Here is a 25679-nt window from a genome sequence, read left to right on the forward strand (position 1 = left end):
CTAACGATCGAAGAATCGAGATAACATTCTTCCTAGGATTTTGTTTCTGATAGCAAGATTGCTGCTAATTCATTCAATCAGTACTTTTCTTCAGTTGCACAAAAAGAAATAAAAATGAAACCGTCTACAAAAGACTTTTTAGCAAATTCGAATAGTATTTTTCTAGATCCAGTGACCCCAGAAGAGGTCAACGATATAATCTGGACGAAAGGAAATCAAATGATTCTTACAATGCTCCTACAAGGCTCATTAAACTACACTCTCTTTTTTATAAGGAACCAGTAAATTTAAATTCAGGCTGACTGTTCTTAATTTTTTCGAAAATCTGAGGCTGGATTGTTCTTAATTTGTTCTTAATTTAATAGGGTGTAAGCAGTGCGAGTGCTAGCTTTTTCGCTCTAGGGAGGTGTTCAGGCCTCATTTGCCAACAAAGTGAGTGAGACAACCTTTATTGCCGAAAAGTTTGAATATTCGACGAAAAAGCACCCATACATCGCTGAAAATCCTCGATTTTGAGAATAAAACATTGTTCAAAATTGCATTTTGCAGATGCTCAGCTTCAGTTTGTTCTTAATTTGTTCTTAACTTTTGACCAATTTTGAGGTTCGTGTTCTTATAAAATTGTTCTTATAAAAAAAGAGTGTAGCTCGCTACACTATATCTTTTGAAACTTTTTCTAAAAGTTACACCTATTCATAAAGTAAATGAAAATTGGAATGTGGAAATTATAGTTCTATTTTCGATTCTTCCTATTTTTAGTAAAATTCTTGAAAAATAGACGAATTGTTGTTTGATAAGATCTTTAGGAATAAATGATATAACATACAAAAAATCAAAATGATTTTCAAGAAAGAACTAGACTTTTGTTTATTTGCTGATGACACCAGTATTTTATTCGCTTATAAAAATCTGTTTATTGAATTTATTGAAAGACTTGTAAACTCTCAAATGGCAAAATAAATGAGTGGTTATTAGCCAATAAGCTATCACTAAACATTTCTAAATCGAACTTTCTGATTATTAGTTCAAAAAACTAGTAAACAATAAATATCATTGTAAAAAATAAAAAACTTAAACAAGAAATTATAAAAAATATCTTGGAATTAAAATAGATGAAAAGTTAAATTGAAAACAACATATAAAACAAGTGAACATTGAGATATCTGAAGATACTGGGATTTTTTATAAACGAAGATATTTTGTCCCCAAAAATACTTTAAGAATGATATAAAACTCATTTATTCAATCTCATGCACTTTATGGTATATTGAATGGATGGAACATATTCGAAAACACATCATTCTAATTTCCAACCTGCAGCCTTGGTGTTCTTATTGTGCGTTCTTAAAAAATGCATGTGATGTTGTGCGCTGTATTGCCAAAGTTGCAGGGTATGGAAAAAGTTTAACTTTAATGAAACAATATCCATTTAAATAATTAAAAAAATCGAGTTGTTATCCTAAAAGAAAAAAGGGGGTTGGAATATGGGAAGAGGGTTTTAAAAGGTCTCACAATGTGCTCAAAACCAACTTTAGAAGTCTCTTATCTTCCTTTCTAAAATAATGTCCCAGCACATTAAATAACAATTTTCTCCTAGTATAGATATGTAGAAATTAATCAATATATAAATACGTAAAAAATAAAAAATATGACCAAAATATCAAATGCAAATTACATAAACATATGATTATCAAATTGTAACAGCATTTTATTTTATTTTCGTTCTATTCTTGAGTGACTAAGGCATAGGGCCAAAACTCTTGGCATCAATACTAATGGTCAGAGTCATTATAAAATACAATAACAGCAATACTTCATTAAAAGTTCACTCCTGTGGATAAATTTTTATAGACACTTTGCCATTTTTTGTTATTCTAATACTTGAAAAGATGTTTTGCATGAAGTAGTAGTTTTAAAATGAACTGAACTAAATCTAGTATCTCTGTCTTTACCTTTCTTTAATAGGATCTAATCATTGATTACAGGTTAGAATATATGAAATAAAATTAAAGCTCTAAACATTTTTGGAATTAAACAATAAAATGAAATCATGTGTTTATTTTAGCATTTAGTTTAAAATCTGGCCAATCTGTTTTTATTGCTTATCCAAGGGGTAATGTAGATTAGTTGTTCAGCTTATGCAAACTTTCAATGGAAAAAGACATAACAAATATGGAAAAAAATTGTAAGAATCAGGTTTCATGCTACTTGGAAAAAAGATGTCTTAGGAAGACAGCATGCAGTCTTTCCTTCCAGGCATGGGAATCACGAGGTGTGCTCACAGCGAGAGGAAGGACCAGGACACTGCTCAATAAGCATAAGCTTCTCAGTGTCCTAAAAACTACCTTCGGATGCTAGGTAGCAACAAATACAAATACAAATACAAATACCTTCACTGTAGTACTGAGATTAAGAAAATTGGAGATTCATTTATGAAATCGAAGATTTATTACCATACATACTGAACCAAAAACTACCAAAATACGACAGAAATTTTTCTTTGAAACACTATTTACAAATGGATTCAAGAATATCAAGTTTCTTTTTTATTATTTCAACCTGGCTCTGAATTTCATATACTGGTTTCATTTTTCTATTCAATTCCTCACATTTTGCCATCAATCCATACATCATTCTGATATTATCATCTGCTTGGCCACTTGCTTTTTGCACAGCTTCACTGTATGTTTGAGCTGTCTGCTTTGTTGTGACAGACATTTCAGAAAGTTTGTGTACAAGGTAATTTGTCATCCATGCTAAACTTTTTGCTGCACCAGTTGCTTGCTCCTCTAATTCTGTAAGAATAAATGGGTCTATGCTTGGCAGCTGAGAAGAGTTGCTCCTGGACACTTGCTTGTGTGCTGGCTGATGAAGAATTTGATAATAGCCTTCATTGATTATAACAGAATCCTCCTCTGATGAACTTGAAGTTGCACTTATACTGATTGGTGTTTCAGGGCGCCCCTTTTCTGTGTTTCCTGCCATTATACTAGAGAAATTGCATGGTTTGGTAGGGGATCTAGAAATGTGTAAAGGGGGTGTAAAAAAGCTAGACATCAGAAACAGAAATACAAGTGATGTAAAGGTTTTTAACTATAAACAAAACTTTAACAAACTTGACTAGTTGTTGATAACCAAATTAATAATAAGTACCACAACAAAGAAAAAAGACACAATGCTTTAAACATTCTACAGCTTCTTGTTACATCATGACAATCCGATAAGTAGATGAATCTGGTTTTAGACAATTCTTTGTTGTACCATCAAATAGACAAGTTGATTATATTAAATTAAACGTTTTGACTCTAGCTAGAGTCATCTTCAGTATATAATTACGGGCAAAAAAGCAACTATACGGAAAGATTAAACAAAGGGGATCATAAATTATTTGATAAAGCAGTACGCTAGAGGGGCAATCAGGATGCGAGAGAAGACACAAGGAAAAACAACCTAAAGAGATAAACAAAGAATAAAGGCACACCAAAGAAACAATACGGTAAAAGAAAGTCAGAACAAAATCAGAGGAATAGAGGACTGTTGGGAATTAAGGGAAGGCCTGTCCTGGTGTATGAGATAACCCATTGCTGATAATACTATAAAGTTACAGATGTTAATGCTCATATTAATACACATACCCACATATTATAAATAAACTATGATCCATTTTAGAGGAATTAAGGAGACCATGAACCATTCTTGGCACTGCTTACAATCGGGACATTATCTAATATTGGCTTAAATTCTAGTGGAAGGTTCACCTTGGTGGACCATCTTAACAGATCATCAGAAATTATGTTTTTTCTAGTTAACAGAACTGGGCTGTTAATCAAGGACCGCAGATCATATTACAGATTGAAGGGGCTTAGAAGTTTTTTTTGGAGGGGGGGGGGGTGCTTAACATTCTAAAAACCAAGAACATAACAATTTTTCGTAACGTTTTCAGTACATTTTGGAAATGGCCAGCATTAATTGCCAGTATTAATTCCTGTCTCATTATGTGTTTAATAGGCACGTGTGCTAGGGTTAGGGCAGAAAATACTAAAAACTACTATTTGAGAACATTAAGTATGATATATTATTTCCCTTTATAATTATATAAAATTTGGCCCAGATTACGACAGATTCCAGATGACCGTGGACCCCTCCCCCTGAACAGCCAGTTCTGTTAACCGCAAGGAAGATAATTCGTCCATGGAAATAAAATCTTGTGTCTGGTTACAGAAGCATTCTATCAATCAGAAAAGCAGGATCTAAATGAAGAATGTCATTAATTACCTATATCTCGGCCTAAGAAGAAGCCAAGTCCATTATGTGACTTGCTAAAATCATTCTGATACTATCAAGGAGGGAACTCACAGATGTACTTAACATACCTGGAAAAATCCTTAGATAAGAGTGTTTAAAGAAGCAAGCTAACTTGAAAATGGGAATAAATTCCAATCTATGAAACTCTTTCCCTGTAGTTTCTCTGCATTTTCCAAAATCTTACTGCCTGTTATGCTCCTTCGTCAGGGCGCTGAACAGTGAAAAGTAGGAAGGGAACTCAAAAAAAGCGGGCAATCTCTCACCTAGTTGAATGGTCCATTAGAGATTAGAGAAACACAAATCCAGGAAATTCTTATAGAAATTCTATGAAAATTTAGTTTCACGCCGGAATCAGAGTTTTTAGAAGAATGAATACCCAAATCCTCTACTAAAGTCCCTAAAAAGTATCGTTTCAAAAAGTTTTGCATTGTTATTTAAAGCAAAGCAAAGCATAATGCTTTGAAAATATGACCGTTCGCAACTTTTGAAAAATGTTTGAATACAGAACAAGCCAATTCATTACTATAAACAAGATAAGAACTAGAATATGAAAGAACAATTCTTCCCAGTATAAAAATGAAAAAATCAATCAATATATAAATAGCCCTACATGAAAATAAAAAATGGCCCAAATATCAAATGCAATTAATTACAAAAGCATAGAGGTTCTTTATTTGATCTTGCTATAAACCATAACATAAACTACTGCTAGCCTGTAACATTTTTATCACCCATCTAGCAGGATAGTTTGTAGTCTTAGGTGCCTAATAAACACCTCCCCCTAGCCTGTGTCCCTGTTCACAAATGCTGCAGGCTATCGCTGAAAGGGTAAAAAGAAAATCAAATCCACAAACAAACTCGTCTTGCTTCCTCTCACGTTTCCCTCGATCCTTCACCTTCGGTCATTATCCGTTACTCTGTCGGGCGAAAATTACTCAGACCAAGTGTCACTAATGAATAAATTAAATAGCGTTGGAGTGAGAAAGCAACCTTGTTTGATTCCAGAATTGACATCATAGAAATCAGTTTGTTCATTTCCTATTCTTATGCATGTTTTTTCATTTTGATAGATTTTGCTAGGTATCTACAAGATCGCGCATGTTTTTAGAAAAAAAGCATGTGCATTGGCGTCTACATAATTATAGAGCGTTGCTTGTTTTATGAATAGAAATGTCATTTATGTTTAAATTTAACAGGACTGGTCCTAGCACAGAGCCCTGGGGTAGACTAGACATAACCTCTTGAAAAGAGCTGTATAAATTGTTTATCCGAACACACCGTTTTCGTCTTTTGAGATAGTAATAAATTAGGAAAAACTAGAGCATCTTCATTAACTCCATACGCATGTAGTTTAGTGATAAGCAAATCATTTGGGATACAATCGAAAGTTTTCGAAAGATCTATTAAGACTGCACCAACAAGATATTCATTTGATTGTCAAGGCTATAGTCTTCCAGTCTTCTATTAAAACATGTTGGATTCTATCAAAGCTTAACTCTTAAAAGTAAACTTATGAATTTAGCATCGTTAAACGAAAATTATTTTACTATTCCACACAAGCATTTTCCTTTTTTCTCTACAAATTATAGAGGAGAAGCACTGGTTCATGTAGAAGTAAATTTTTCAACATCATAAAAAATGAAAGAACTGCAGTTTGCTATATCGAATGGAATCTTTAACTCGTTTATATCTTATCATCTTTTTGTGTAAAGAAACGATCGTACTATGCACCCATGTTTCGGAGTAAGGCTCTATTACCTACATTTAATGGTATACTTTTATACCGAAATCAAGGTTTAATTGCATATCAGGTTGATGGTTATTAGAAATTGTACAAAGCCTTTAATTTGAAATTAAATGACTATGTGAAAGATTCTTTACTTTTCTTAAAAGTAGACAAATTTTCACATTACAAGAAAGAAACTATGGATCATTACCATATTGATATCGTCTGATGGCATTTTTCTTTGATCCCCTATGAGTTTTTTTAGATTTTTGCAGAAAGCACACTAAAATGTGGTCTTACTTAATTTGAAAACACACCAAAAAACTAATGAAAACAAAAAGGGAAGAGGCACAATTGTCCCAAAACAAGTGGAGAAGGAGAGAGTAACAGAGGCATCTGGGACCATGAGGAAAATACTGAGGCAGGCAAACTAATTAAAGACAACAAAAAGTCCTTTCCAAGCATTTAGAGCATGAGACAAAGCAAATCGTAAAAATGAAAATTTATCATGTTAATTAGGAGCCATGAACTTTAGAAGCTTAAACTGGAATAATTTGAAAATGAGGTGAGTTTGAGCGAATTCTAAAAGACACAGATATTAAAATAATTTGTGGACCCCAATTGGTCTTTTATTATCATAAGATAAATGATACTGACTTGTAAGTATCCAGTTTTCGAACTAAAAGGCAGAGCATTCTTTTGGATATCAAAATTAGTTAACTGTAAAGGTTGGATAACAAAAAATGGAGATAATTTATACATACTAAACAGGCTGTGATTGAACATTTTTGTAGAAATAAACTGGAAGAGCCTTGTGCTATGTGGTCATTTCATTTAATGTTAAACAAAGATTTAAATGATATAATTACAATGTCCATTGTACATAAAATCTCACTATATGGGCTGTGTGCTGATTTGTACGAAAATAAAAAGTTCCAAAATATAGATCAATTTTTTTACAAATTGTTGTTACAAGCTACAGTTATTGATCTCTCTTAGAAAAATATTACTCTTGGCTAAACAGTACCATAATACCTATCTCCATAATCACCTAATCCTGGTACTATGAACATGTGTTCATTCAAGCATTTGTCAATAGCACCTGTCATGACTGAAACATTTGGATATGCACAAAAAAGATTTTTTATTCCTTCAGGACAACAGACAAGATTAAGAAACATAATGCATTCCTCTTTCACTCCAGCCTCAATTAGAACTGCAATAGCACGTTTGGCACTGCCAGCAGTAGCCAACATTGGATCAACCAGAATGACAAAACATTCAGAAATATCCCTCGGTAATTTCTTGTAATACAATATAGGCCTTTTATCTTTAGTAGACTCATCTCGCTGTATTAGTATCTTCCCAATTCTCACCCCAGGTTTTATTTGTCTTACAGCTTCTTGAAGAATATCACCAGACCTTGGAATGGAGACAACACAAAGCTTCAGCTCCCCCTTTTTGACCAAACCCTTACTTTTTCCACATGGTGTATCTACTGTGCCATAGCCAACATTTGGTAAGCTGGCAAGGGCCTCCTCTGCCAAGATGCGCATAAGCCTGTCACCATGAATCATGAAATCTTTGGCACAGGTCTCTTTGTCTCTTAATTTTGTAAGCAGATAGTTTACTGCTCTGGTCTTCAAAACTGTAACTTTGTCTTTATATTTTGTATCCATATCACAATGCTCATCACAACCATTTCCTGCCTGTAACATCTTCAAGTCTAAAAATGTAATTAAAGATTCCTTTCATTTCATCCCACTCCTCCAATCCTCCTTCTTTTATAAGTTCTTTTGCCAAAAAAACCTACCTGGGAAAAACCTAATATCTTCTTAAGGGAAGTAAGGCTATTTGCAATTGTTAAAATTCACTAATTCAATATTTTTAGTGCATGAAATAAAAATCATCAATGGCTTATTTAATCTTGTCAAGTTAGAATCACTTTAGCTCTAGAGCTAATCATTTGTGCACCTTCACTTGGACTTTTCAACTATTTGAAGGCATAAAGCTGAATGCACACTGGACATGTCATGGCCTGGCAAGTCATCTAGGGTCACAAAGTGTCACATCATGCTGCAGGTGAACAAAATCGTCCAAAAGTGTCAGGTGTGGCAGAACTATCAATTTTCCTGGATCTAATTTGTATAAACCTAGATGCTAAGTGTGCCCTCACAATACCATGTCTGCATCTCCAGGGAGCTGATACCATGCTCTGCATACTGGGCAGTATCTAAAAAAATGCAAGCTTCCTATCCCAATTTTGTGTATATATCTTTGTTCCAGGGATTTAGGCAGTGGACAATTTTTTTAAGGGTTGCAATTATAGTATACTTCACTGATAGTCATTCCTGCTTAAAGTCAAAACCATTTACAGTCACATGAAATTTAGACCCAAATATGTAAAACTGTTAAATGAAGCTATGATTACAGTCACATTCTGCTCACAGTGATAGCTTTTCAAACAACATTTGATGTGACTACAACCCGAGTCTACAAGGCTATATCGTATATTAGCTTTCTACAAGCCCAATAAGCTTTTGTGGCTGATAAGATTATTTTTCACTTATCTGCATTTCCCCCTTTCTTTGACTTTTTAAAAATAATTTTGCACTTTTAGGCATGTTTGGACAAAAATTCACAGCGCTGGTACACCAGAGTGGCCATCCTGACAATTTTGATGACCTTTTCCAATGCCCCAGCTAAGGTGTGGGCCTGTAAATATCAATAAACTTGACCATACACTGGGAAAAAGTACAAGTTTAAATTTTAGTTCAATTCAAAAAAATTTAGTTCCAAAATATTTAATCTAACTAGAATCTAAAATTGAGCATTCGATGATCATGAGCAATGAACTAGAAGCTAAACATGAAAACAAATATTTACGTAAAATTATAATATGTTTTTTGAACATTCACTGCTACAAGTTATTGGTTTCACCTTTTTACGGCAAAACTGACGGCCAATACGGTCCTAATGGTTTTGTCATTTTAGATAAAAAGGGCGAATACATTTTATGAACTTTTAATGAAAGATATTTGCCGTCAGTTGGCATGGAACTAAACCCAAAATGAGTTTCACTCACTCTTAGATATCAATGGTCTTTGCCAGGGGCGGATCCAGACATTCGCAACATTCGCACTGGCGAATGTCAGATTTCCACATGTCTTTTGGTAATTGTCTGTTAATATCTTTCAGCATTGTGAATATTGTACTAGAAATGGCCAGATAATAAAAAAAAGGTCCATAGAATACAAGAAATAAAAGTTTTGTTTCCTGCTCTAGTTGCTATGATGTCACCTTGTTGTTTACTTTTTAGGTTTTATTCCCTCGTTTTCGTGATTTAGAGATGATATATTCGAAAGAGGGCTCCCCCTTTTACGCATAAATTCACAGAGCACCAATAAGGTTTGATGCGAATGTCGAATGGAATTATAATATATTAGGCATGCGTGCGCAAACGAAGTAGTACTGAAAAATGTATGCCAAAAATTTGTGCGAATGTCAGTCCAGCTATGTTATTTAGCCATCTGAAAACCAATAGGAAATGTATATGGGAAAATTTTTTGCGAATGTGGCGAAGGTAGATGCGAACTATGTTCGGTAGCCAGTTGAGGGAGAGAACCTTGGAAAGTGAGTAGATAGAAACCTCGCTTCCAGATCAACGGCCATGATTGTTGTTGGAAAGCTGTGGAGACAGTTGCTTGCAGATAAGCAGCAATTGTACTTCAGAGTGAGTGAAAGGAGTCAAATATAAGATGATTTTTAATTTGAATCAGCGGATTTCTTATGAAGATGTTCAAAGTTTGTCGAAGATTTTGGTTGATGGATGGAATTTGATAGATGGCAATATGCGAGGACAGTTCAGTTTGACCTAAAATTGTTGAACCAAAATTTTGCCTATGTTTTCATTTTCATGATGGAGGACGTTATTTAGACAGAGATTCAGACTCAAATAATATTTTGATGACTACATGATGCTTTTTAAGGTAAATAGCCATTTTTATGCAGGCTTTCAATCAGAACTTTTAGCGTTCGAGTCAGGTACATGATGTAACCGTACATCTTGATAATGATGATGTAGCATTCTGACGAATGATGCTGTTCTATAGATATCTTGAAGAATTTGAATATGCTGGATTTTAGAGTTCTAAATATTTTTTATTGATAGATGTTGTTATTATCACAAACCTGTAAATAGTTTGACTGTGCTGGGGATTTGTTTTTGACTAAGATATTGCATTTTCTACGGCGTATTCTTTTCTTGTTAATTTTATGCTGTCAGTTTTGGAAAAATCTAGACTGTCATATTTGTAAATGAAAAAATTGTAATAGTATTTTGATTTTATTTGTCTGGTCATGCCATAAATATGGTAACCCTTTTCACAAGTTTAACCTCTAAAACTAGTAAAATTATTTGTGGATTCCACACTATAAGAGTATACCATTTGAAACTTTTGGTTCTGAAATACCCTTAAGATTCATTAATTTTTGTTTATGAATTTGCAAGTGACTGACAGTTTTCTTTTCTATGTAATTGTGTGTGTAAATAAATGTAAATATGGGTAGTAAATAAGTGCAATCAATGGAATGTTCCTAATGGGGGAATTACTACATTATTAATAAGAAATTCACAGCAAGTTGGTCCTGCCAAGTAAATATCTTATATAAATCCATATAGTAAAAGTTACCATGTTTGCCTTATTTTTTTGCCATTACTGACTTTGTTTGATGTACATTTTAAATTTGTATATAATATATTTATGATGTTCTTGTTATGGAAAGACAATGAATTGTTTTAAATTCTGTTACATTTGCTGTTTTACCAACACCTGAAAATACTAAAATTGTATTATGTGTATTGACCTAACTTGTATTTTTGGCCCTGTTTAAGGCACATCACACAGCAGTTTAGATAGAAAGGCGAATGCACAAAATAAATAACAGAAAGCTCTGGGCCCCTAAGGTATTTGGTGTTGAAGTCAAACATTTGGGTGGATATTGCATTGAAAATTTCTACACTTAACACAGTATTTGATTGTTAAATGATATCATTGTATAAATAGAACTAAGATTCCTTTCTTTAAATGGCTGTTTTTTAAGTGAGTGACGTAAAATGTTTTTCATGAGTTTTTCTCCCTGAGAAGGGGTGATACACACACCTAATATACCCTTATTTTAGCTCATCCTCTTTGTTCTTGACAATTTGTGATTCTGTGCCTAGACTTGCCATTAAATCATCATTAAGAGAGCATTTCAAATCTTTGCTGCTGTTTTTCCATCACAAAAGCCATGTAGGAAACAAAACATGCCAACACAACAAAAGCTTGATGAGTGTTTCTCAAAATTTTTCCAGAGATCTCTTTTCTTGTTCACTCAATAAGTAAAATGCCAAATTGTCAATGAAATCCAGACCTGGCTGTGATTCTTAATATTTGTCCTTAAATTTCTCAACCTTTGAGCCTCAATATTTTTATTTAATCTATGCTGTTTAAAAAATGTGTTGTTAGTTTCCTAATCCGAAAACTTAATATGAGGAAAAATACATCTTTAAGTGGAAAACTTCGATTCTGAGACTATAGTAAATTTGACTGATTTTTTGGGCGTGGTCGTATGGGCGTGGTCGAAACTTTGCGAATGTCAGATTTTTTTCTGCATCCGCCCCTGGTCTTTGCTGTTTCTTCTTAGAGTTTAGGAACACGACGAACGCTCTTCCCACGTGTAATGCAAGGAGATACTGCGCAGGCATTGGCGCAGCGGCGATCTTCTACGAAAGGGGGCAGAAACCATCCATAAATCCGCGAATTGGCCCATCCCCCTATGAGATAAAAAAGATCTAAAAAAATAAAGCCCCAAGCTGAGGTTTGAGGATTTGCGTTATTTTTGTTAATTAGTTACCAGGGGCGTATCTGATGGGGGTGTTGGGGTGTGACATCACCATATTATTTTATTTTGTTGTATTGCTTTCAATATCTGTGAGCTTGTTCATTTTACTCACGCGCTCCCTTGTCGAAAAGTAAAAGTTAAATTTAATGCAGAATGACCAGAACTTATACAATGTTAGAAATAAACTATTTTGGACAAAACTGGTTTTCTATAAAATTTGTCATTCTAAGAATGTAAACGAACAACACGTAATTGTTAGTTAGAAAACTGATCATTTACTTTCCTAATTAGTGGTAAGCATATAAATACGAGGAATGTTTTAACTCGCGTAAAATGCAGACAGCATATGTGGGTGAAATTCTTGGGGATGCAGAACAATTGAGGTAGAGTTCCATGTAGGACCCCTTAGCTGTGTGTTTGAATATATCTACAAAAATAACACAGCAAAATTTAGCAAATTTTAACTAAAAATGAAACATTTATCGGGACACTACTTCCAAGAATCAAGGACTTCCAATCTGCGGGCCGGCATGTGTTGGGTTTTAAGAGGTCAATTGGCAAGCCACAAACGGAACTCAATTAAAAACATGTCATTCAAATTGTTCAGGTTCCTGGAAGTTTGATTCCGGGAAAATAGACAGGTTCTAAGTCCCTAGAAGCCTGGTTCCAAGAAAAGAGTTAAATGCTACAATCCCGAAAATAACTGTGAAGACAAAATGCAGCTTTTGCAATTTTCTACTTCACATTACCCCTGTAAAATTCGAATCCCTCCTTTCCCCGAATCAATTTTAGATAAGTAGTTCTATCATTTGTGTTTCACATACATGCACTCTACAACAAAGGGGGGGGGGAGATATTTTTTAAAGGAATGAGAAAACATAAACTGTTGCAACTGCAACTGGTTTGTAGGTCCTGTTATCAAGGCATAAAACATTTGAGACAAGGGAAATAAATTGAAAAACCCTACCCATTATCAACTTCGAAAAAAATTCGAGATCAATCCAAACGACAAGCAGGGAGACAAAAGCTTACATTAAGTACAGTTATAATTCAGAATAAAATCGATAATTATACGGTACAAGACTCTAGCAATTTCTAGGCCAGCACTTACTGTCCCAGTAATTTGATACTTTGACGATTGATATATTTTCGAAGCTAGAGGAATACTGCTTAAACACGTTGATAAGTATCTATTAACATTAGTATCTATACACGCAGTAAGCCGAAAGTACCAGCATGCCATAATCAGAATCCATCAATAAAAAAGAAAAGAGAATTAAACAGGGGGAGGCTGGTAGATAAGAAGCTGGGGGCTCCGTGTGTAATAACATTTACTTGCAAAATTCATTTTGCGATGTAAGTGTTAAACCACGAACCAGCCCCCAAACACTTCGGTCGGGCAATGTTTTGAAAGCTGCGGATCAAGTGATGGAAAAAAGATGGAAAGGGGGTCTTTGGATGATTTTCGTTTACAAATGAGGAAACACCCCCCTTTTACAAGTCAAGGTTCACATTTTTCAAACATGTGAATTCTCCGTATTTTGATGTTAAAATACTTTAAAACCAAAAGTATGCCCTTAAACTAAATTAATTAGTTTTTCAATTAATACATTTCTATAAATAAACCGGGATTTGTTTAATTTTTTGAGATTCTAAAGGAAGGTCGGACACATTTCAAAAGTTGGAGAAAGACGTATGTCTATACCTCCACAGACCAAACCGAAAAAACTAGTTGGTCATTTACAAAAGCCACTGACATTCTTGCTTTGAATAAAGTTTTAACGGGAAAGCTGTTTTCTTAGATTCGAACCAAGAACTGGACCAAATGGGCATAAAGATGGAATTGCTGATCCATGAAAGGCTGCCAGATAAAATTAAAGGCAGAACTAGGCAATTCATTCTTTACTTTAGAAAACATGACCTTACAACCTGGAAATATCATGCGAGCAATTTCGTAATCAGCATTGCCTTTCTATAAGATTGCAAGGAAGGTGCTTGATAGAGAAGAGGTTATAGGCCAAAGAGGGGGCCAAAAAGGGATTTGCTTTGGCATATATGAATATACACTGGTTTAATGCAAAGGGTAAAAAGTTTCCCCTTGTCTTACTCCCTAGGTAAAATGAAATCAAGCTGTTTCTGAAATCTTGTCTACGAGAAGTACGAGCTGCCAGGTTAAAGAGACGTTCGTATGCAACACAAACCTACACCTGCTTCATTAGCATCCCGACTTACCGGAACTAAATCTAGCGTGAAGTTAGGTTTGCCTCACGAAGGGACGGAAGCCTATCATATCGAATACTTGCTTTTCTCACTCATTACTCTCGTTATAAATTATTCATAGCCGAGCCATTTAGAAACAGATGCAATACCACTGTCAGTATACGAGCTCCCAGTCGCTTTATTCTCTACAACGTTATTTTCGGGCTGAAAGTTTAGATCGTCTACATCAGCATGTTCAAGGAACTCAAAATCTGCTTCAACAGCACGTGTGCATTCTTCCGAGCTGAAATCGGATGCATCGTAAGTTTCGTGTGGGATGGGACCATGTTTTGAATCCCTTTCGACTCTTCTCTTTCTGAGTTGCGATTCGTTATCTCCGACCGGGCGACTCATTGTCATTATTGCTGGATCTAAAACAAAGCGAAGTACCTATGATTAAAATAAAACTGACAGCGACAAAAAATTGATTCCAATGGAAGACTTAGAGACAGGGGTAGCGAAGCTTTTGTTAGAGACAGGGGTGGCGAAATTTTTATCAAGATACAGGGGTGGCGAAATTTGATTGAAACTATTCTTCGCCGTGGTAAATGTAGAAAGTAAACCCCCGAGTAGGTTAACCGTCATCGACCGTCATTCAGTAATTCTAACCCTTCTAAGAATGAAATTTGGATTTGTGTACGTAGTATTAGGATTAGTCCACACTTGAGGAACAGTAATAGCTTAAAGGGGGCAACTGTTTCAGATGGCCACCAATGCCTTCAGTGCCAGTTTTTTGAGGCAGATGGCTTTGATAACCTAATGGGAGCATAAATGTTGCTTCAAAATAGAAAGGAACGGTACAAAACGTGTAGATTCAGAGCAACGGTGGTAAGAAAAAAAATGAAACTTGAAATCAAAAGAACTACTGCTAAGACTTTACGAAAGTATTCATCCAAGGTTTTGGGACTTGAGATTAAATTTCATGCTGGACCACAGGACGTTATCTAAATATGTAGGACCAATCTTTAAACCATAACATTGCCACACAATTGAAGATTAGCCTGTACAAAAATCTAAATTTAGTTAATTAGATGCTGAGGTGTGACTGCACCTTTTCCAGTTAGTAGTATGGTGCCAACAATTTAACAGAGGTGCTTAAAAATCTCCCTCGAGTCTAGCATGCTTCAACAGGAGGTGGGCTGACTTTACCCACCTCTGTCTCCAATCTGACAATGCCAGAGTGCTTCCCAACAGACACCAGTTACTCGTGTGGATATAAGAGAGGACCTTATAAACAGGTATCTTGAATTGAATTTACTGACCTGAGACTTCATCTTTATGCAATGCAATCTTGTCGCTATCATACGGCAAATCGTCGATTTCGTCATCAGTATCAAAATTATTTGCGGCGGCTGCTAATACGTTGAAGGTCTTAACTGTCGACGAATCTTCATAGTCTGGGAATTTTAGTCCCGCGTGAAAATCCTCATACGGCTCCATCATACTATCAAAATTGGACATAGATGGCATTGCTAAGTTCTCTTCAAATTGAGATTCTGTGAAATACTCTACAAACAAAAGAATGTTATTAGCAATACAGTTTTGATCTACTAAAAGAAAGGTTTCCCGCTAACAAACTTCGCAGAAAAACCACTCATAGCAAGAGGCATCTAAACATCTCTATGTAGCCCATCTAAACAGGTCATCCTGCTACACATTGCTTCTGTTAACTATTCTATCAATGGGATGTTTCTTAAATGAGAATGTTTGGATACTAAAAGCTTCACTTGGTAAGACCTAGTAAGTACAATCATAAGATTACGTTTAACGTTTGTTTAACAAGGCCTACTAAACCTCTTCGAATGATACATGATTGCAACTTTTCAATCTCGACCCATTATGCCTGTTTCAGGTATTTCTGCATATAAAAATGATCTTGAAGGGAAAATAGAGTCTCTGAGTTGTTTCATTTTTATCAAACACGGATATCAAGCCTTAATAGGATAATCTGCTGACAAATCATAACTTTGGCCAAACGTTTTGTAGTATGACAGTTCCATCAAATGTTATATATATTTTTATATTATCATATCTTTGTTTCCTTAACAGTATAGAAAGGCGATTTTGTAAAGAGATTGGTTCAACTGCTTGGGTAAAAAGTAATTGAACTACGAGCCAAAAGATGACGACAAGTTATTCTTTTACTTAAAAAGCCTAGGTACCTAGGTACTTACGAAATACCTAGGTACATTGCTTTAATTCTATTGAACGATCTTCTCAGATTTCAAAAATCAATGTTTCCTTAAGTATGCAGGTATGACAGTCTCCAGGTGAGTCAAATATTAACTAATATGCTTTATTCAAGATGATTCATCACATTTTTTGATTCTTTATTTACCTTCCAGTCAGCTTTCATTTGGACCTCCACCACACTATAAAAATTTAAGAGTAAACTTGTTAAAATTAAAAATATACCTCCGTCGTGAACAGGTAGGTGCTTTGTGAGTAACTCTTCATCACTTTCACTCTCAGCAGCTGCATCAGGAACTGCTGAAGACAGCACCTTCTTTGTGAACTGATTTCTTTCCAACGTGAATTCATCCTCTGAGTCGTCAGTTTGCTCTTGATTGCCTACTAAAACCAAAGGGACGTTGAAAAAGTAACTATTGATACAAAACATTTTCAAAAAGGGCAGCCGTCGCTGGATGCATACATATTTATGTAAATGTCACTGATTAGGGACAACCCATAGAAATTCCGTGGCCACGAACGACTAACAACACAACACAGACATTGTATGTGTTTTGTGTGCATAAACATTGTAGGAAAAATTAGCCCTTCCAGATGAGGACTATAGGGACCCCAAAAAGGTCGAAAAGAGACACATTTGATATTTCAGAAGTATGGCATTTGTCTCAGTTTCTAAGATAATAAAATAATTGACAAAGATTCGGACCTGTCAACCTAAAATTTTCAAAACCTGGAGATTTTAGATTTTTTGTTAAGAAAAACAGGGAGATTTGGCCAAAAACAAAGAGATCCCTGGAATTTCTTGAATTTATAAACAACATACCTGCAAAAAAGTCATGTTGGACAAACAGTTTATGACAATAATTATCATGGGAAGCTTTCTCCTAATGGTTTTTAACGTTTTCGTTAATTTGTAAACACTAACAAAAAACTTTGTCACGAAGAAAGGCATTTCAATAATTTTTGTTATAAGAAAACCTCTGCTGAAAGATAAGGAAAAACAGGGAGAAAATTATAAAAAACCGGGAGACCGAGAGAAAGCAAGCAAAACCTGGAGTCTCCCGGCAAAACGGGGAGAGTTGACAGGTCTGAAGATTTGGAGAAATATCATACAGCAAACAGAGGCAAGATAAAAATAGCATCATACGTAATACCTGGCTGTGTAATGACTCGACTCCGTTTCGTCCTGTTGTTCTCCCAGTGCCTGACTATAGGGTTTGTGAGACGTTGGACTCTAGCCTCGATTTTGTCCATTATTCCATAATAAATCATGGATGGGTAGAAGAAGAGAACACACACCAAGACGTAAATGAGCTCAAGAACAGGGATGTAGGTGAACAGGGCCAAAATGGTGAACAAAGAAACAGCCACGATGCAGTAAAACTAAAATAAAAATAGAAATTTAATACACGAGTAAATGTTTCAAAAAGAGGGGGAATTAGGTGCGAAATGAACAAAAGTTCACCGAGAATTGTATTCTTTGAAATTAGTTGCCCCCGATGTTTTAATTGTCCGAAAGTTTGTCTGCATTGATAAAGTGGAGTGAGTCAGTGACTTTAAAGCAAAAATCGCAGATCGCATTCTTACATCGGACGGAAATCTAGTCATCCATTATCTTCGCGATTTTGATCATCACCCGATTTTCGCGTCTCGCAGTTTCCTGCAATTAACATTCAAAATGGTTTGCAGCCCGTCAGCACCGTTATTCACTAATCTTGCCCTAAGCCGTCCAATAACTACCATCTTTAAAATTGTAGTTGACTCATCTTGATATCTCTGATAGCATATGGCCTTATAGCATATAACGTCTCGTCTATTACGACTTCCTTTCTGAATCAAGAATATTGTAAACTGTCCACTTTTTTCATTTTACTTTCTTTAGGCACGGTAACTCCATCAGCTAAACTTGTTTTTAGGAGCCGTGAAAACGTTACGATATACTTTGTCTAAAGCTAAAAAATAAAAGTAAAAAATTACTTATTACAGAATTAATTACAATAAATCCATTAAGTCATTTTACGAACAATCACTTTTGCAGAATATAACGATCACACATCGCAGCATTTCAGAGACTTAAAAATCTTGAAGTTACATGATACCCTCAGCCTGCATCATTCTGCCTCTATTAGGGTTGTGATGCACTTCCATGCTTATTGTGGTATAGTTTTGTATATTGCGTAAATTGTCAATTCTTATACGCATAAATAAAAAAATATATTCTCAGATCTAATTACATTTTATGCATGACTTTGAAAAGAATCAAATACCAAACGGATTAAAATGGTTTTTTAGAGTTAAATATGTGCGTAATCGACTGACTCGTCTTTCATCTGCTAGGCTAGAGGACTTCATACACAGCAGTACAACACCACTACTTGTGGGCTAAACTCTCTGCGATACACTGGTACTAAAGTATTTGATAATCTAAAAAACGATCCTCTCTTCAATAATGTGACAAATAAAAAACATCTTAAACGCTTATTTTCAAATCTGGCCTTTGAATCTTATAAAACAACTCGGTATTACGAAAATAATTGACTACAGTTGAAGCAGCAGCTTCTCTCCTTCGTAGCAGATACATTCAGCTAACAAAAAACCGTTATTAGCACGTCTGAATTGGCCGGTTCGGCCGGGTGGGGGCTTGTGAATTAGCTCTGCTTTAGATCCCTTCCCAACCATTTGATATACTTATATAAAATCAATTTGATTACTTGTTTGCGTCAGATTTGGGCATCCAAATCCAATCCAACTGTACTTTATTTACTAGTTTTCACTAGTTATACTTTATCGTTGATTGTAATTCTACGTTCAGGTTGAAGTAAAAAAATATCTTATGTCTTATGTCTTGTGTCTTATTTAAACTGATTCCTTTTGTCCTCTAGCAGGGTTTGGCAAGGTTGACCTCCCATACGCATGACAATGATCAGTTAGTTAAATCATGTTCAAAATAATGTTACAAAATATTTAAACATTTTTAGCGACTCTGCTGAGGCCCGTTTAAGTTATTTTTCCTTCTCCGTCTTTCCTTCATACTTTCCCACTAGAGGACAGGCTTCACCTTAACTCACCCTTCTAATAATTCATTTCGCTACGAAAAATTGTGTTTATTTCACAATCAAGTTTGTTGTTATCTTTCTTCCTAAACATGTCAAATTTGCTGCAGACCTGTCAATATGCAAATTCAGTTCCCAATTTAAGTTGAAGTGCCACCAAATGATAAACCGTTTAAATGTACAAAGCAGAAACAAACGTAAGAACAATTCAAATTTGAGCATGCTTGAGAACACTAATACTAAGTCTAATCCAGTGACGCTTTTATATCTTAGAATAAAAAAACTTAAACTTGCAATGTTGATATCAGGGGGGTCTGAGGGACCTCGTGAGGCAAAATTAATAACTAAACAAGACAGAAGATCCTGGCAACCAAAAGTCGTTATTAAAAAATCAGACAAGGCAACTAGTTCGTGAAACGTTATCATAATACAAAGAGAGTTAAAGACTGATATAAAGCACAAATGGAGGGACATCTTTTTGTGTAAAATTAAGAAAACTTCACACCAAACTTTCCTTAAAATTTGACATCAAATCAACGAATTTTTTTAAACAATCAGTGGCAAAATCTAGTAAATAAAACATCCAATCCGTTTCCTTCCCATTCAGAAACTGATTACCAAGTAGAGAATTCTTGGCTAAAATTTCCTATTCACCATAGCAACATGTGTCAATTCTGATGATGAGTACATACAGCTATGTTTAATGAATTGCCATTTACAAAAGAAATGAACATCTGATAACTAAATTTACAAAGAGCTAACTGCATAGTATAGTTGCTTAAAATGGATGATACTTGGGTACCATTAACTAGCACATAAAGACCAAAATAGATAATAATATTGTCAGTTCAGTTGTACTTTATTAATAAGTGAAAAAAACAGTTGTACTTTTCATTTCAGTTTCTCAAAAGGTATTTGTCTTAAATCAACCCCTGGTTCAGCTGGGGCTTGGTAAAACTTCATTTTTCCCTGCAGGTATAGATTATATTCCTTATCAGGCATATAAATGCCTGGCAAGTTTGACACTCATATTTCTCGAACAATACTTGAATTTGTATGAAAATTTGAGAGCAATCTGAAAATTTGAGAGCAATCTGAAGTGTTAGTTTAGTCCCAATGTCTATTTATATTAAGAGAATGACATCAAATAGCAATAATGCCAAAAATTCTCTCAATTCAGAAAGGAAATGACTTGAAGTCAACCTAAGACCTAAGTAGTATATCTTAGTGACAAATTACAATTGGCTTGTTGTCAGTCAATAATTTTGTACCCTTCACTCTCCCGAAAATATCCATCAATAAACGTCCCTGTCCCTTTTATCTATTTTCCTAACACCAATACCAACAACATTTGAAAGACACATCACCAAGCAGTTATTTCAAATCAATAACAAAGTTAGTACCTTTGGAGGACAAGTTGTGCTCATGTTTCTCAGTGATTCATGAGCCTGGGCGAACATGGCCCAACCAGTTGCAATAAAAAGGCACAATTCATCAAAGCTGAACTGCAATCTGAAAAATAGTTCCATATTTAGAGTAACACAAAATTGGTGGCAAAACTAACAAAAAGTACAGAACTGCCTTGTTTTGCAGCCTTCTCAATAAAAATATTTAAAATCATAAAACACAAGTAAAATTATGAATTCAATCAATAACTTGAAAAGATATTATCTGAGGTTGTGCTGTTTAGTAGGGGCAAAAAATAGGCTTGGGTGGACAAAAAGAGCAATCAATTCAAACTTTAAAATGAGAAAGATTGCTCTAATAGCCTTTTTAAAAGTAGTAGAACAATGAGATTGCACAGAAAACAAACACTTCCAGCCCCAAAGCTGTTTTGTGCTTCTGTCAATGGTACATGACATTATTTTGTATCAAAAATACCAAAGATGAACTTACTTAGGTTCACCTCTTGTTTGAAAATGAAAATCTGTAAAAAATAAAAAAAATTGATTCAAAAGGTACTGTCCTTCGGCAAATAAAGAAAGGAGAATGGTAAAAGAGGCAATAATTCCTCACCAAACAAGTTTTCTTACAACCACTCAGAGGAAATCTGACACGTAAGCAACTTTATTGAACTTAGATAGGCATTTAGCACTGCCAGAATAAAAGTTGACCTAGGATTACAATCATGGTAGGAATTTCTGGCAGACCAGAATATAATGTATGGTGGCAAGCCAGTTGCCAAAAAGGATTCAAAAATTGGTTGAAGATTATTGCAAATCCTTATTACATTTATTCATCTGCCAACTTTAATTGACATCATTGATATAGTATTCATAGCTGAAACCTGTAGCACAATGTCAACTTCAAATGAAGAAACATTTTGACATTGTAACAGTAAATTTCAAAGAATATCAGGAACATGGAGTTTTTTCACTTTTTTGCACTATCATTTAAACAGTATGACTAATAGTAAAGGTGGGACCAGGAACATTTGGCCTTCCTATCGTGTTTCTGGTGGTAATGTTGTTCCCCTTTTTATTTTGATAGTTGAACAAAAGTCACTTTAGGCATGAAATTATAGATGTATGGTCCTTAGCTTGTGAAAGCTACTTATTTATTCCTTGTACAAACATTAAAAGAAACAATTTTAGATTTCAAACTTCTACGATCTATTTTATGATGAAAATGTAAATGTAAAATGAAAATGTCCTGATTTAGAACAAACAAATTTTCCACCTAACAAAGATGAGAAATTAAATCATCAGACAATTAGACACATCATTTTGAGCTCAGACTTGAAAAACTGGCACACTATCATCATACAAGACCATAACCATTAACATAAATCAAACAATTAAATCACTTAAGAAATAAACACAGAGAAGATTGCAAAAACCATATAAAGTACATAAATATTTGAAGATGGATGAATGATAAATATATGTTGAAGAAATAAATAATATATAACAAAATATTACTTAAGTCGCTCATTAAATATGGAGAAAAAAAAATCATGGAAGCATCTTTTTAAAACAAAATAAACAAGGGCTTGACCTCATAAAACATGTATTTTACATATTTGGTAATACCTGGTACTGGTATAAAATAAAAATAGGATGATAATAATAATAATGATGATGATCATCATGGATACTGGGGGATGGGGGCACGAAGGGGGCAGGGTATTTGTCTCCTTGACAGAGCAAACTTAAACAATTTTCTTCAATTTGCTGTTATTTTGTCCTTTTTTCTTGTTGCTCCACCCTCTGCCCTTAGCCCTACAATTCTTCCAGAGTATCTAGTAATCATTATGAGGGTGATGATTGTGATGACAGTGATACTTTGCAATAATACATGGTTGAAAATGGGCAGGCCAAGTAGATAAAATAACTTACTTGTTTCAAAGAATTCCCAGCTAGATGCTCTTAAGTCTGAGCTCAGCCCATTGGCCAGCAAGAATGCCCCAAGAGCCAGAACAATTTTTCTTAGCTTTGCATTGATGAACTTCCTGAATTTTGAAAAAAAACAGTACAAAGTCAGCCAGCAGTTTGGTATAGATAAATCAATAAGTGAAGAGTACAAAGATTAATAGAATCACCCTAATCAAGGTAGTCGTGACTTGGCAGAGGTATGTTTCCATAGTAGCCCATTTCTGGTTATCAAATCTTGAATAGATGAGGAAAATATGGTTTTAAAGCTTTTGGCAAAATACTTTTCTCATTGATGGGATCAAGTGCAGGCTTCTATACACATACACACTGTCTTGAAATGCCATTGATTTGCATTTCATGGGCATCAAATCACTATCTGTTTCCTCATGCTTAATGATCGAAGACAAGTAACATCACGTATGCTAGACTGGAAACTTTGTCACCTGCCCGTAATATATTGCCTGTGGACTGAACATTTTCTATCTATGTGCTTTTACAAATTGGTCAGGTAAAGTCCCAAGTTAATAACATTTTACATTATTACCACTACAAATTTTTAAGTGTGCATGATTTCAGGCTTGCAGCTGTAAAATATTCAAAATAATATGGTCTGAGCAACAAACAAAGTTTCCAGTCTGGGTCACATGTAAAACAAAGTTGGTAAATTCAAAATTTCAGTCAATTGCCATAGTCCTCATAATCGTTAATGTCAAATGATTCATTTTTTAGCATTCTCTTTTTGTGTTGTGTCCAGGGACACCAAAACAACTAAGGGGAAAAGGGGGCAGGCTTCAGTAAAAGGGCATTTGAAAGATAAATCCTAGCTTCTTCTAATTCCTTTGAAACTGCAATTTTATTTCATTCTCTGTCAGTATCTTGAATATTGGTTAACTTTTGGCATAAGGAATTATTTTACAAACTTTGAGAAAAGGCACTACAATCAGAATTTCATGTGGATCTCTCTGATTATTACAAATGGCTGGTTTGAAGGGCAATTTAATGAAAAGGGCACTCTGGCCCCTCTTGTCCCTCCTATCAAAAGGCAACAGGGGTGGTTGACCCCCATCCTCATTCTCTGGTGTCCCTGGCTAAATCCTTTCCAATGTGACTAAAGTTGATTTTCATATTGGGTGTGTTGTCTTTCCATGCACCCAGATTTTCATATTAGATGTTCAATGGACCTAGCATAAAGTTCGTGAATTATAAAGGTCCTAATTGTTCAAAATTCATCATATGATCATCAGTTATGTGTCAGATTTTTCCTTAAACATGTAGTGTAGCTCTTGTAACTTTATTTCAACTTTATAACTTTATAACTTTTCATCACAACCTACAGTGCCATACATCCCCTATATCATTCACACGTAAACCAATTTTACTGGAATTTTTTATTTCACAAGGTTTGCAGCTTTTAGCATTCCTATAACAGGTTATCTAACTTGTATAAAGGGTTTGGTTGGAATATTCTGTATTTGTTTTTGATCTGGAATATGATCACGATAATTGATCATTTAAAGGCTCATCAATTTTCTCCTGCGTTAAACTGTCGAATCCATCAAAATATTGCTGTCAATAGCATAAAGTGTTGAGTGTAATTAATTATGGCTGCATATCAATCAATGGATACAGCAAAACATTACGTGAAATGTTCTACACAGAAAACGAAATAATTACAATATCATCTCACCAAAACACTCCGGAAATCAAGAAGAAGCATACGCAAGCAGGCATTGCGTTCTTCCATAAAAGAACTTCTTCAATGAATTCCCAGTTTTTGTTAACGGGTTCAAGAAATTCGGCAACTTTACTACGCCTGTTCTGAACCTCAGCGCTGGCAATTTCATCTTCCGGAGGTACGCCTTTCGAAGGCTCTTTTTCATCATCTACCTCTTTCACCTTTCCCTTCATATTCCTAAAAAATCCCTTCAATCTGCTCAACATAGACATAGTCATCAATAAATTCAAAAATACTTTCAGCGTTCAGAGTACTCTTTACATCATCCAAGGTGTTTTGGTATTCGTGAATAATATCGGAGGATAAGGGAAGTACTTCATGTAAATTACTCCATCGCAGTGGTTTCTGTTTTCGAGAATGAGCAGAATTTGTCGATGGCAGAGACTGCGGAAGCGGGGGAAGGGGGTGGGGGGTTCTTCGCACTGGCCTATTTAGCCTCCCCAAACATTTGAGTCTTCATTAAAGAAATTCTTCAAAGTTTGATCATTGCACAGTTTTCACCTTCAAAAATGATATAGTGGTATAAGAGGAAACCTTTACAATCAAAATCCCATTGATCTGTTTTCAAAATTGATTTAAATCAAACAAGGTTACAGCGTATGTAAAAGTAAATAGGTATATCAAATGCAACTCGTTAAAAAATTGTATTTGCAGCTATCTCAATATAAATTCTGGGAGGTTGCAGTGTCAATTCCATCTGTCATGACCAAAATATCAGACCTGTCAAGTTTCAGTTTTGAAAATGAGTGGGTTTTTTGAAAGGAAGGGAAAACGTTTGGTCGTCATAGGCGGATCTTAACCGATCCAGAACGAATCCTGACTGTCACCCAGCCAGCCAAAGACAGGGACAAGGGGCATAGCCCCAAAAACTTTTCTTTTGACACGCCCTTTAGTTCTTCGGAAACGCCTTTTTGAGCACGGACCGCAAAAGAGTGGGAGATTGAGGGGGCTTTGTTTTTTGCCATTTTATTCAGATTTTATTGACAAAGAATTTATAGCAGTACATAATTATGAAATAATTTAATCTGGTGTACTTGTGCTGCACAAATGATTGCAAAAGCGCACAGCACTGTGGACCAGGAATGAAGAGGAAGGAAGGCGTACGACAAGCGGAGCGCCTTAGAGTAACTGCTACCACGAAGATCACTCTC

The 25679-nt window shown here is 35.0% G+C and overlaps 3 protein-coding genes across 5 annotated transcripts; all 3 read right to left on the reverse strand.

The window, feature by feature from the left end:
• Window positions 1-2429: 2429 nt before the first annotated feature.
• Window positions 2430-6834, reverse strand: LOC135695605 (BLOC-1-related complex subunit 6). 2 transcript variants are annotated; one of them, XM_089112875.1, is made up of 2 exons: window positions 4374-6834; window positions 2430-3019 (listed from the first exon to the last, which is right to left on the reverse strand). In XM_089112875.1, the coding sequence occupies exon 2, from the start codon at window positions 2983-2985 to the stop codon at window positions 2509-2511; it is 477 nt and encodes a 158-aa protein (XP_088969001.1). In that variant the 5' UTR covers window positions 2986-3019; window positions 4374-6834; the 3' UTR covers window positions 2430-2508. The 2 variants fall into 2 exon arrangements, with proteins under 2 accessions (XP_088969001.1, XP_088969002.1); XM_089112876.1 differs by having other exon boundaries at window positions 4276-6834.
• A 138-nt stretch (window positions 6835-6972) lies between these two features.
• On the reverse strand, window positions 6973-12807 carry LOC135682246 (uncharacterized). Its single transcript, XM_065197045.2, has 3 exons — window positions 11697-12807; window positions 9117-9129; window positions 6973-7757 (listed from the first exon to the last, which is right to left on the reverse strand). Exons 1-3 carry the CDS (start codon window positions 11778-11780, stop codon window positions 7048-7050), a joined length of 807 nt encoding a protein of 268 aa, XP_065053117.2. The 5' UTR covers window positions 11781-12807; the 3' UTR covers window positions 6973-7047.
• A 138-nt stretch (window positions 12808-12945) lies between these two features.
• On the reverse strand, window positions 12946-24835 carry LOC135682240 (uncharacterized). Of its 2 annotated transcripts, none has more exons than XM_065197036.2 (8): window positions 24481-24835; window positions 22758-22870; window positions 21316-21346; window positions 20823-20931; window positions 17521-17749; window positions 16592-16747; window positions 15439-15684; window positions 12946-14547 (listed from the first exon to the last, which is right to left on the reverse strand). In XM_065197036.2, the coding sequence occupies exons 1-8, from the start codon at window positions 24744-24746 to the stop codon at window positions 14249-14251; spliced, it is 1449 nt and encodes a 482-aa protein (XP_065053108.2). In that variant the 5' UTR covers window positions 24747-24835; the 3' UTR covers window positions 12946-14248. The 2 variants fall into 2 exon arrangements, with proteins under 2 accessions (XP_065053108.2, XP_065053107.2); XM_065197035.2 differs by having other exon boundaries at window positions 16592-16750; window positions 24481-24834.
• Window positions 24836-25679: the final 844 nt, after the last annotated feature.

This window comes from Rhopilema esculentum, chromosome 16 (genome assembly GCF_057945365.1).
Source record: "Rhopilema esculentum isolate cy_ngs chromosome 16, ASM5794536v1, whole genome shotgun sequence".
Classification (NCBI taxonomy): domain Eukaryota; kingdom Metazoa; phylum Cnidaria; class Scyphozoa; order Rhizostomeae; family Rhizostomatidae; genus Rhopilema; species Rhopilema esculentum.